Source organism: Girardinichthys multiradiatus, chromosome 12 (genome assembly GCF_021462225.1).
Source record: "Girardinichthys multiradiatus isolate DD_20200921_A chromosome 12, DD_fGirMul_XY1, whole genome shotgun sequence".
Classification (NCBI taxonomy): Eukaryota; Metazoa; Chordata; class Actinopteri; order Cyprinodontiformes; family Goodeidae; genus Girardinichthys; species Girardinichthys multiradiatus.
The window spans coordinates 50,330,790-50,344,396 of NC_061805.1; the positions used below are offsets into that span (position 1 = coordinate 50,330,790).

At 41.9% G+C, this 13,607-nt stretch overlaps 1 protein-coding gene across 7 annotated transcripts in view; it reads left to right on the forward strand.

Moving 5' to 3' along the window:
* Nucleotides 1-3,197: 3,197 nt before the first annotated feature.
* znf608 (zinc finger protein 608) overlaps nt 3,198-13,607 on the forward strand; it is a 71,324-nt gene continuing 60,914 nt past the window's right edge. For 6 of the 7 annotated variants that reach the window (XM_047382032.1, XM_047382034.1, XM_047382035.1 and 3 more), the window contains exon 1: nt 3,198-4,181. In XM_047382032.1, coding sequence (XP_047237988.1) covers nt 3,405-4,181 — 777 coding nt within the window. In that variant the 5' untranslated portion in view covers nt 3,198-3,404. The remainder of the gene's footprint in view (nt 4,182-13,607) is intronic. The other variant, XM_047382037.1, reaches the window with a different exon arrangement.

Sequence of the window (13,607 nt, forward strand, 5' to 3'; positions counted from 1 at the left end):
CTGGTTGTTTTAAAATCTGATTCTAGTTTAGGTTTAGCTAACCATTGTTCACTGTGAATACTATCTTCAAACTTCATCGTCACTTGGACAACGTTCCTCACCACAGTTCATGAGGTTAAGTGTTTGGGCAGAAAAACATAGAAGTGATTTAGGTTGAAATGATCTAAACGTTTTTCATTTTATGAAGTTTGGTTTTGTTTGTGTGAAACTCAGCTATCTTAGTGCTAGCAGGCTATCTGCAGCACACGTGCCGGTTTGTGTTCTTTGTATGTTTTTAAAGTTAAGACACACTTTATTAAAGGGTGATTTTAAACAGAAGATTGATCATAACGCGCCGTCCGCGCATTTTAACCCCTTTATTAACGGTATTTTTAAAGGTGTGTGTTTGAATCTGGTGCTAAGTTAGCAGCTTCTTTGTTAGCTTAACTGCTAACAGCTAAGAACACGTGCTTGCTGCTAAATATTTACCCAGAAAGGTTTGGTTTTCAATCCAGTAAATAATGTGTCACTAACATCATTTTACTAAATCTGATGACTAAGTAAACACTATTAAGCCCCATTTCTCCAGAAAGATTTGGCTCTTTCCAAAATATTCCCTTAATATTTCTTCAAATATTATTTTAATAAATAGAGGCAGCCAATGAGACACCATTGAGAAATGATCATCTAGAAGGTTGGTTTTATTCAGCAGATCATTATTTAAAACATTATTTTATTAAAATAATATTTAATCTGATCTTACATTGTGAATGGTTGTCTGAACGTTTGCTGATTATTGTCTAAGTTAGTTCCAAGACGAATTTAACTTCACTTCCAGATTCTTCAAGATAATCCTTGGTTCTCAAACATAAACATTTCATGGTAATGTTGCATCACTCTTTTTGGTCATAATTTTCAATCATCTTTAATCAACTTGTTTATATTGTACACAGCCCATTAGTCTTCATTATTCTTTAATTCTGCTTGGTAGTTTAGTTGGATTGTTTTAAGCAAAGTAAAGAGTTTGTTGATTGAAATATGTTTTTCTTTGAGTTGACTTATTTTTGTTAATATATTTTCATATTTTAAGAAATTGTGTGAATTCATTCCATGTGTGCAGAGTTTATGCTGTTCATTAATGTCAGGGCTCGTCTCACCCTTTTGATTTTGTCCTAATACCATCGCCTTATTGGGCTGGTATTCACAGGACAACCCTTAACAGACTGAAATATTTGATAAAACATTAAAATAATAAATATTAAATAATATTCTCAGATTCATAATCCCAACACCTAATGTCTCTGGTTGATTGGTGTCTTTGTCTTCTTGTGTGTAATCTTTGTCGTTTGGAGATTCTTTGGGGGGTTTTATCTTATGTTTGTGGGGTAAATTGGGTCTATTTAGAGAACTTATGCTTGCCATGAGCTTTTGGGCTGTGACTTTTGTCTGAGGTCTGCGCTTCTTTTGTAGTTTCCTGTGTTTATTTCCACCGATCCATGAGTTTCCCTGTGTCTGTTTGGATCAGTTATGTCCCTCTGTGTTCTCCTTTGTGCTACATTGAAGCTATTTTCCCGCGTCTCATCTCAGTCTATGCTCTCCCACGGCTGCTTTACGTTCAGTTAATTGCACTCGTCTATTGTACCAGTAATCACTTCCCACCTGTGTATATGTGCTCCCCAGGTTTTACAGAAATTGTCAGATTCTCCTGTTGCATCTTCTTGGTAAACATTCACTTGGACATTATTTTGACTGCCTCCTGTCCACGTTTTGGTCTTGTTCAGCAATAGAATATACCAGCCCTCTAAAAACTAGACGTCTATAAACATGAGATTTTTAGCCCAAAGGTTTCATTCAAATTTAGCCTAATCAAAGGTGTTGAAGGTCAGGCATGGTTGGTTCATTTGATCAACCCCAACCACCTTTTATCCACATTTAGCCACCAATATAAATCTTCTATCATATTTGTTACTATGTTTTCAGTTTATCAGGCATTGTTGTCTTTTCTGTGTATATTCAACATGTTCCTTAGGAGGGTGGTCTTTCTGTGTGCCAGTGGCTTCTGGCACAGAAACATTTTTTTTACCGCCCTTGTGTTCTGTTTTGGTCTCACCTCTCTTGTCTTGAAGGGTCCATTGTTAACATTGGTCAACTGAGATCAGGCTATGAAGGTAACAGATTGCCATTGTTCTTCCCGTCGATGCTTCCCAGCTCCTCATGGGGAAACCCATAAAGCCTTCTTTGGGCTATTATGCTCCCAATGGGATATGTTTGGATGAGAGAGCTTCCTACCCTGCAGAGAAGACCAACTTTAGCTACTGCTTTTCCATTATGATGCACCATGACGCTAGATGAGGGTTAATCCAGTAAATCAACCAGTGACTCCTTCTAATGCGACAGAGCAGCAGCTCTTCTCCAAGCTCTACGCCCTATCTCTAGGTCTGAGCTCCTCCAACCTCCAGCTTGTATCTATCATCTCATTCTATCAGCCATGATCCACATCTCCTGACCTTATGGGAGGGTTAGAATGTATACAGATCTTCGACCATTGGCTGAGCTCTTTCTTTACCATGAAGGACTACAACAACACCGGCATTACTGCAGAAGAGGCCCTAATTTGTCTTTCCAGCTCACAGTCCATCCTACCATCACTCTTGGACGAACTCTCTGTTTGTGCTAAAGACTGAGCCCAGACCCAGAGGCAACAATCAGCCTTTTTTTCTGGTTTAGAAGCATCATAAAGGTGGGCTTCTATTGTGATAGTTTGTTTCAGATCATGTCTGTTCTTAATATTTTATACCACTGCAAACAAAAAGTGCCATATTTTCATATTTAAACCCATATTCACAATGTTTTAAAGTTTGTTGATAAAATAAACAACCAGCTGACGTCACGCCCCCTTGTGGACTTGGAGCGTATTTTTTTATTTAAAGTGAGCAACTGGGTGCCTCAGTCAGTTTAATGTAGACACTCTGTCATTTGCGCTGTTAAAGCTGATGAGATGAGGCCTACAACAGGAAAACAAAAACAACAGCGCCCCCTTGTGACAGCACTGCGCGTTCAAATAATATAAATGCAAATAAAACGATTTTCTCCCAGGAGATTTATACAAAAATCCTGATATGAACTAACAAAAGCTGCTTTTATTAGTTTATTGGCATGTTGGTGTGATGTTCATGACAAACAACAAAAAATGTCCAAACCATTTTTTCCAAATTATTTATTTATGTTATTTATAAATATCTCTATGTTAACGGACTGCAGGATAGGTGAGATAAAATGTGTCACTCAGAGGTTTCTGAGGCCTGCTCGTCCATCAGACTTGAAAGTGTCCACCACCCGAGTCTCACTGCGGCAGCTGGCGCTCTGACAATGACTTGAATGCTGATGATCGTGGAGATCAACAAAGCAGACAAGGAGAGGAGGAGATGAAACGCTTCCTGAGAGCTGAGGAGCATGGAGAGCTGCTGACAGACTGCAGGGAGCTGTCACACAACCACACCGCCTCCTCCTCCTCCTCCTCCTCCATCACCTCCTCCCCCCCAGCCCACAGACAAGCGGCCCTGTCCTCGCTCCAGACCCGGGGACCAGGCGGCGGGTCGGAGCCGAGGAGATCCGCACTGAAACGCAGCCGAGGCGGCCAGGACGGACGTGAGGACCCGGAGGGGGCGGCGGCGGATCATCCAGCGGCTCCTGCAGCTGAGGCGGGTCCGGGGATCGGTGTTCAGCGGCAGCTGCAACCTCAAGGACGCCGCGTCGGAGGACCAGAAGGTGTGGAGATGATTTCAGCGGTCGGCAGGGATGCGGTCGGAAACAATAACAACAGCGGCATCTCCGAGGCGACTGCGGCCGCTCCTCCTGCGGTCAAAGGCAAGGAGGAGAGGAAGGGCAAGAACCTGATCCGGGGCTGGAAGAGGGACCGGGACCCCACCGCTCCTCCTGCCCGGATCAGGAAGGAGAAGCCCGGTGATGATGGCCCATCTCCTCCGCTTTCCGTCTTTCTGCCGGAGCATCACTTGGGCCCCGGACACTGCCTCGGCCCCGTGGCGGAGTCCCGGTTCCCTGCGGGAGAAAACCTCAACATCACCGGTGCCTCCGGTAAACCAGCGCCGGACTGTGGAGTAAAGAGCGGCGGAGGAGCTATTGTTGTCAGGCGGCTGCACGACGAGCCTCCGGCGGCCAAGAAACACAGAGGAGCCGAGAAGGTAGGCATTGTCTGGAGGGTTATTATCCCCCACAGCAATCCTCTGTGTCTGCTCATAAAAGATTTGTTGGAACTATAAAATAAATAAATAAATATGTTGAGGGATGCAGGTGTGAAGGCCACAAAGAAACACATAATCTTGATTTCCTTTTGTTTCTGCCCAGCTGCTGTTATTGTTCCCAGGCTTAATGTCTGTGTTAATATTCCCCTGCTGATGAGCACAGATGTCTGATTTTCTCCTATTTCTTCTGGAGGTTACATAAAGAAAAGGGTGGATGTCCTCAATCTCCAACCTCCTCTTAATTCTGCTTATTATAGGATCTCTGTTTCCACTTAAAACTGAAGAAAGCAACATCTCCAAAGAAATAATAACTAGACTCTGCAGGCTTTGTTTGCTTTTCTCATGTGGGAAAAGACCCCATGATGTCAAATTTATTCACATTTCATGTCATCAGACCCCCCCTTTTTTAAAGGTAGAGGGTGACAGGTTATGCTTCTGAAATCATTTTTGGAGCTTTAAATAAGTCATCCAGAGGGAGAAGATGGAGGAAGATGGAGGGATGGGTGAATATGCGAGGTGAGGAAAAGAGAGATGTATGATGGAGAGCGAGAAATTTGATGTGACAGCAGAGGACGCAGGCTGGAGGAGTCTGGGAGACAAAGAGGGAGGATGTCCAGGAGGAGTTTGTGTCTGAAGCGTCCCTGCAGCTGACAGGAGAGAAGCTGCTTTGTTTATTTGTTGATTCCTGTTTGGTGGTGAAACTCAGTCTAAAATCATTCCCAGTCATCATGAGCCTGCGCTCCACTCATCTGTAGGTGTCTGTTCATGGACTGCAGCAGCTTCTACGTCATCCAACACTGAGAACCTGGAGGTGCTTCATGCCTCACACCAGTTCTCCAATCTTCTCTGATTGCTTAGATAACAGAACATGAAGGATCAACATATGCACATTATAGATATTTATTAAACCCTTATTTCTTTTTACACAAATCTCTGAGTGAAATAAAGAGATGAAGAGGGGATAAAATGTCTCATGTAGTGAGTACGTCATGGCTGAGAGATGCGTCGACTGCGGTTTCCTCGGTCAGCCGGTCTTGATGTAGTCAGACCAGTTTCTCAGTTATGAGCTTTAACTTTTTCTTTTCCTTCTTTCTAGCTGAAATAAAAACTTGAAAAGTAATTGTAAGTTAAAGCGCTCTGGGATACTGATCAGAGGTGTTTGTTCATAAATATTTCCACTAAAAATGACTCTGAATTTAGTAATCTCTCATGTTTTCATATTTTAATATTCAAAAAGATCAAAATGTTCCTTAAACTGGGCTGAAAACGTTTTGTTCGAAAAGCCTTAATCTTTGAATAATTTTCCTTGGTTTATAACGTGTAAAAAAAAAAAATATATATATATATATACACACATTTATCCTGATCCACAGTAAAATGTCTCAAACCGTGCGAGCCTTATACATACAGAGCCTTTAGGACCTTTCTAGAACGAGGCCATTCTAAAACCTTAATCTTATTATAATGAGCCTTTTAGAGGTGGACCTTTTGGTATGTTTTGGATTATTTTCCTGCTCTATAACCGAAGTGTGCTTGACCTTAAGGTGATTAATTGATGGATAGATATTCTCCTCAGTATTTTCTACAAGGAAGCAAAATTCATGGCTCCATTAACTCCTGCAAGTCGTCCAGGACGACAGCCCCAGACCATCACACTAGAACCTCCATGTTTGACGGTTCTACTTAGTTCAGTTTGTTTTACATCAAATATAACAGGACACACACCTTTAGTCCACGGAACGTTTTTCAAGGAGTCTTGGGGATCATCAAGATGTTTTTTGGTAAATGTGAGATGGACCTTTACGTTGTTTTTGTACAGCGGTGGTTTTGGCCTTCGATCTCAAGGCAGTTGAGGCCTGTAGAGCTTTAGATGTGGTTCTGGGTTCTTCTCTGACCTCCTGGATGAGTTGTTGATGCGATTTGAAGTAATTTTGTTATTAGGGCGGGTCACTCCTCCCTTTCGATTGCAGGATTCCCAAAGCCTTAGAAACGCCTTTGTAACCATTTGTAGACTGACATTCTTCAGATCGGGCACGATGTGATGCTTCTTGAGATCTTTTAGCCTACTTCATGTTGTCAGACATGTTCTGTTTAAGGGCAGTAATCGAGCCTGGGTGTGGTTAGTGAAAATGGACCAATAATGTAGTTAATCATAGTTAATTCCACATAGGATCTAGTTGGGTTGGATAGCCTTTCCCTTAAAAACAGGAATCATCATTTTTAAACTGCATTTTGTATGAACACAGATTGTCTGATATTTTTTCTCCTTATTTGCACAAAAACACAAACAGATCACAACAAATCTTGAAGGAAACAAACCCAATCTGCAGATGAGATAGAAAAACCCCATGGGGCTTATTATGCAAAACTCAACAAATTAACACATTAAGAATAAATCATGCAACAAATAAACAACTGAAAGGGGAAACAAAAGTAGGAACTCATAAATATATATAACTAGTTATAAGTATATTATAATAAATAAAAACAAAAACAAACTGGATCCTGAAATAGAAATAATACTTATAACTACATTTTATTAAACAGATGTTTTTTAATGTCTATATTTAAATTGTTTAGGAGAGATTAACTGAACTGCAGTTCGCAGAAATTCATAATGGGACCCCTCTATAGCGAGTGAAAAACTGACGTTTATTATTATAAATGGAAGCTGCAGTTTATCTGCCTGTCTTGTGTTGTGATTGTTTTCTTTACTGTTTGTCATAAATAAAGTTTAACAAGGATTTAAATGTAAGGCTGAACAGTAGATCAGTTTCTAAATAAAAGCACAGGTTGAATATTTATTTATATTAAAAACTGTGATGTATGTTTGATGATCTGAAACACTTCAGGTAAAAACAAAATTCAGTTTCAGTCTAATTCAGTTTATTATTCGAATTGTTAAAAAGTTTTTCCATCAAATGAAACCCAGCAGATTGCATCCAGTCAGAGACTAGTAGCATTCACTCCTCCTGGATGAGCATGTAGAGACAGTGGGGAGGAAAACTCCCTTTTAACAGGAAGAAACCTCCTTTTGGAAGTCAGTAATTAAAATAATTTAGATGAGCTTATTTAGGCTTTAGAGCCTGATCTTTCCAGGTGTCTCTTATCATATAACTTCCCGTTTTCTTGTTTGGTAAAACTAATTAGAACAATGTTGCGTTTAATGATGTATTTAGTGTATATGGCTCCTAAATGAAATGACTTTTGAGGTTTATCTGCATGATGATACCAAACAGCATCTCTACTGGTCCCAGAATCGCCTCCATCTTTGGTACGCTGGTGCGGTGAATATTTTGGGCCTGGTCATGTTAGCAACGTCTGACTAAAAACATTAGTGTGGATTAACAACCATGTTAGCATCTGGAATGAGTATGATTTATTAAAACCAACACTGATGGTTGACAGGTTGATAATAATAGATATATTAGGATAATTTCAGCTTACTGAAGCCAATAGCTTCTCTTACCTAAAACCTGCTTTACTGATCTCTTCTTCTACATAGTTTGATCTAGTTTTGCAAGTGAACACTTGGAAATATTGGCGATTCTTCTGCATCTACAGCTGTAACGGCTGTTTTTTAGCATACTGTCCTAAGATCAAAGTGCATTAGGAGCGTATTTTTAAAAGCAACTCTAATAAAACAGTTCCTCCGTGTGGCTGCAAAGATGAGGTGAGGGGGTGAGATCAGGTGATTTTACATCCCTCTCCGCCTCCGTCAGCGCAAGCCGCTTGGACCGGTTCATACTGTTTTCAGCTCCAGTGAACAACCGTGTTCCACCCAGAGATACACAGTTTTAGACACCATCTACTCAGTAGAGAAGAAGAAGAACTGAAAAGAAAAGAAAGAAGAAAATGATTTTCCACCAGGACATCGAAGCAATTTTTGTATCTGTGTAATTCCTGAGAGATAAATGATCCAGTTGTTGCAAACAGGAGGTCTCCCTACACTGAGTTTGTTAAAAACAAGTTTGGTTGTTGTTTTTCTTCTTTTGCTCATGATCTGACCTTCGTTTTCTTTATCTTTTGTGTTGTGGTGCCACCCTTTCAGTCAGAGCTGTATTGTTCCTCTGGATGAGCACAGTCCGTGTGGACACAAAAATCTGGGGTGCCACAAAAAGTCGTAGCGGACCCTAATGGACAAAATCTACGTCACACAAGCTTCGCGGTCGAGCAGACAGTAGAGCAGACTGGGACGTATGAACTGGGCTTTAGGCTGACCCGGTTTTTCACCTGCCAGCCACTCAGTGACAGTGTACACAAGAAATAACCTGACATCAGGGAATCAGTGAATGGCTGCACCCCTGTTTGGCTTTAATAGAGCATGTGTCACTCCCTACTTCACACCTTTTTGCCAACTCCACTGACTAACCACTAACTCACATGCGGCATGACTGACAGCCCTCCTCCATCGTCCAGAGATACAGGTGGAGGCTATTTTTGACAGATGGCAGAGCACATAGGGCTAAGATTCACGGATGACGAAGCTGTTGTCGGATGCCTGAATGGATCCTGAAACGCATCATGTGTGAATTGCCGCAGGGCACAATTAGCAACGAATGACGGAGCAGATGGAGGACGTAGTCAGTGTGAATTAGGGGTAAGCTGCAGCAGGCTGATCTAAACCATGGGTGCCCAAGTCCAGACCTGGAGAGCTACCATCCTGCAGACTTCTCCACCCGCATCAAAATGCTGAATTCCCTCATCAGCATTCAGTCATTCAGCTCTGCAGAGACCTGGAAATGAGAGTCATTTGATTCAAGTGTGTTGGAGAGAAATGTGTCTAAAGGGATAGTAGCTCACCAGATCTGGACCTTGGCACCTCTGACCTAAACCCTCCATGTTCTCTCAGACCCTTGGAGACAACAGGACGGTTTATGAGGCCTGGCCTCAAGATGTCTTCTGAAAAGGTTTCAGATATATTTGTAAGGTGAGCCTAACAAAGATTGGGAGCCCACTACACTCTCCAGAACTGTTCACGACCCATTCGAACTTCACTGGGTCAGAGTAAATTTAAAAAAACCTCTAAGAGAAGGCTGAGAAGACACAGCTGTGCTCCTAAGTTTCTCTCTGCTATTTTCCATGTCCCTGAAATGCTCTACCAAGCCCCAACCTACCCATTAATCACATCACACTACAGTAAGCCAAGGCAGGTTCATTTACACAGCACCATTGATACACAAGGTTATCCAACGTGCTTCACAGGAAATCTAAGGAAAGACGGAAGAAAAAACAACTTGTTCTGATCCTGGAAATGAGTGAGCAGGTCTCTGAAGACCTGAGGGGTCTACATGGTTCATACCTGTTTCAGTACAATGCTGCTGCCTCTGGAATCAAATCTGCGGCCTTGCTTTAAATTCTCCATAACCAGGCTACACCAGGTTGTGAATTAGCTGCTACTGGATCCACCACGCTCCACCTGGGAATCTGATGTTCTGCTACCATGATAGCAAACAACTGTGAGCTAGCTACAGAGGATTCACACCTGAGAGCTCTCACAGTCTTTAACACCTAGCGTGGAGAACAACATGTTGTTAATACACCCCAGAAGACCCGGCACAAACCGTCCACAGTCCAGCTGCCTTCTGACAGCGTAGCACTGTCTTCATCCAGAGTGAAGGCACCCCAGGTAACCCGATACCAGCTTTTTATGTCTTAGCGACGTCTATTTCTAAAGATTGGCACTAACTGTAAATTAAATGTGTGGAAAGAAGGCTGTGAATCATCACAATCAGTCGAGCTCAGTCTCGTTAAACAGCAAGAGATGGAAGACAAACCGAGGCGGTGTTGTTTCTAAAGAACCGAAACTCTGAGATGATGAAGAAATGTATTCCATCCGCGCTGAGAGGAATAAAATAATTCAGCTGCTGCTGAGGCTCAGACTTTCATCTGCGTGACAACAAGATGCTCTTGAGTTTGTCTGTGAGTGACAGCGGCTGCTCTGCTTAGTTTCACTGTCCGTCGGTCAGCCTCGGTCCCTGCAGGCTGAAGGAGAATGAGAAACGCTCCGCTCCTGCTGGATTTTGTCAGACGTTGATTAAATCTGATCAGCTCACAGCTGCTTCTCCATGCTCATTAAAATTATTTGTTTTTTTTGGCTTTTCTTTGTCTCCTGAGACAAACCTGTCCGGTTCTAGGTGGTTTGCTCAGACCCGACCTCCAAGGTGGCGTTGATGGTGTTCTCAGGTGATTTAAATGTGATTTCCCAACTAATGAGATGATCTACTGTTGGCAAACATTGGCCGGGGAGTCTCTACAAATGTAGGAAAAGTAAAACCAGCCAAAATCACACGAACAACATAAAGTCTTCACAGCCAGAGACTCAGCCTTGAGCTCAGGTGGATCCTGTTTCCACTGATCACATTTAAAATGTTTCTGCAACTTGATGGTGGTCCACCTGAGCTGAATTCAGTTGGTTGAACATGATTTGTCTTTATAGGGTCTCACAGTTACCAGTGCATGTCAGAGCAGAAACCAAGGCCAGGGGGCCCACATCCAGTCCTGGAGAGCTACCATCCTGCAGCCTTTAGATGCATCCCTGCTCCAACACACCTGGACCACATGAATGTCAATCACCTCTGCAGAGGCCTGGTAACCAGCTATTCATTTCACTCAGGTGTGTTGGACAAGGATGCATAGTAGTAGCTCTCCTGGACTGGGGCTGAGCATTATTTTCCTGTAGGGACTGGTGCTGTGATGCCGTGCAGCTACCTGCTGCTGCTTTCCAACATGAAAAACCTCAAACTACTTGTAATTAGAAAGATATTCCCACCCTGCTGATACAGCTTTGATTTTATATAAGATGAAATTATTGGACATCTGTGGGACACATCTTCACTCAGGTAAATGTCATAAAATCTGTTTGTTTGTACAGAATATTTAACTAATTTGTTCTGATAATATTAAAAAGTTTCAATAAATGTCACCAACCATAGCTTCATAACGAGTAGCAGTTTTCTGTGTCGTGTTAATATCCGACATTTTAAGTCTTCTTGTTGTTCGCCTTTCATAATTAAAGAAGGCCGCGACTTTAATGTTATTTTGAAAATTGATGATTGTGGTTCTGAAGATGGCTGGACAAACCAATCCAGGCCTGAAAAGCTCGTCCACATATAGGACATGCGTGAGTGGTTGCAGCCGAGGACATGGAGGTTGTTCTGGTGCTGTGCGTGGCATATTTCCTCTGTGCCTCTGCTGTCCGTCTACTCTCTGCTGCACGGACTCCTATCATGACTCGGCTTCGCCAAGTTGGACGGTCCCTGACAAGCAGCTCCTATGTACTGGAGTTGATGTCCAGATCTTTAAGGGGCACTCGGAACCAGACCTTGAATTGATTTATCTTTCCCCTGACTGTGCGTTGGCCCTGGGACAGTTCACAATACAGCGTCTGCCCATCTGACCTGAGCTTCCAGGAGGGGGCGTAGACACTGGGAATGCCATCTTGTTCCAGGAAGAAGTCTGTGGAGACAGCTCAGGTGAAGGTGGTTTACCTGTTTGGCATGTCTGCTGTAGACAGTCCAGGTCTCGGAGGCGTAGAGGAGAGTGGTGAGCTCTACTGCGTGGTGACCTTCAGCTTGGCGGTACGGTTGAGGCCGCTTCGAGTCTTCTTAAGGCAGCGCTGGCCTTGGAAATCCTGCTGTTAACTTCTGCATTTTAAGTGTTATAAACCATCTGAAAACTCCCAAAGCACCGGAAATGAGAACAATAAAACAAACTTGAATCACACCTACTGTTTATGAACACACTGATTATCGTTCCTGATGATTAACTGAAAAAGACGACCTGCTTCTAACCATCAGTATGAATGAAACGAGGAGAAGCTGCTCAGGTTCAGGGCCAAACACCTTTCAGGTGACAGTGAACCTAAAATGGGAATAAAATATACAAATTATTTATTCAACCCCATCTGCATATTTTTATTTGAGAATAAACAGACTTCTTGCTTTCTCTTCATGTTTGCACCCTGCATGGATCACTGACTGAAATTCATGGTGGACGTTTTAATTTAGCATGTTATCATCAAACAAAGGTCATCAGACTTCAGCCAAGATTCAGACTCACCTCATGATGTGTGTCCAGACGTCACCTGAGGCTGATAATCTGCAGCTCTTTGATGAAGTTTCATTTTCAGAGACCGAAGCAAACCTCAGCGCGCGTGGTCAGACTGTTATCTGGCAGGTCTTCAGAACAAACGTCTCTTTTTCTGTAACTGTTTCGATAAAGAGAAGTTATCTATTGCATAACTATCGCAGATCTGACTCATCCCTGCAAAGACTCTCCGCCGAGAGGCTTCGCTCTAAGAAATTATAGTTGGGAGCGTTGATTTAAAACAGGGACGATGCCTAATGTCAGCGCTTCAAAGCAGATAAATCTGACTCAGACCACATTTAGACAACAGTTAATGCTGAATGAAAAAAAATTTATTTTATTATATTACAACATGAGAACAGATACAATACAGAAATATCTTTTACATTTCTGTAATAATCACCACATCTGGTTGTGAAATATAAACATTCTGGAAGCTCATAAAGAAGATAAATACAGAATAAATTGGAACCACAAACTGATACAATAATAGACAAATGTGAAATGAAACTAAATAACAGCTGAAGTTCTTTAGGCCATTTTTCCTGTTTTTTGTTACATTTAGTGCTTTGTTGCATCCAGATTGTTTTAGTAATTTTCTTTTATTTTTCTGTTTCTTTTTTCAGTTTCATCCATTAACTTCTGTTTCCTTTCTGCATCATGATGTTTAGTTTTAAACCACACCCTACAGGTTGCTTTCCTGGAACTTAAAGGTTACCTTTACACAACACATGGGTCGTTTACCTGAACTTACCTGGAACTGACAGGTTTCTTCCTTGGAATGAACAGGTTACTTCATAAAACCAACAGTTACCTAAAAGTTATTTACTCGGACCATACCGGTTGATTTCCTGAACTACTTAAAAACTTGGAGGTTACTTTTCTGGAACTCACAGGTTACTTTCATGCAAATTACAGAGTACTTTCTAGAATTTGCCAGAAACGTATACGTTGCTTTCCTAGAAGTTACAGGTTAACTTCCACCAGCTTGCTGGTTACTTTCCAGAATTAACCCATAACTTAAAGCATACTTTCCCAGAGCCCACAGGTTACTGTCCAGAAATAATAAACAACTTACAGGATAATTTTCTGGAATTTTCAGGGTCCCTTCCAGAGTTAACCAGGATCTGTCAGGTTACTTGTCCAGAACATACATATTGCTTTCCTTCAACTTACACAGCATTTCTGTTGGTTACTTTACCTGAGATTACAGGGTACCTTTTTGGAAAGTATTGTGTAAATTCTGGAACATCTGTTTCAGGGAATCTAGATTTTCAT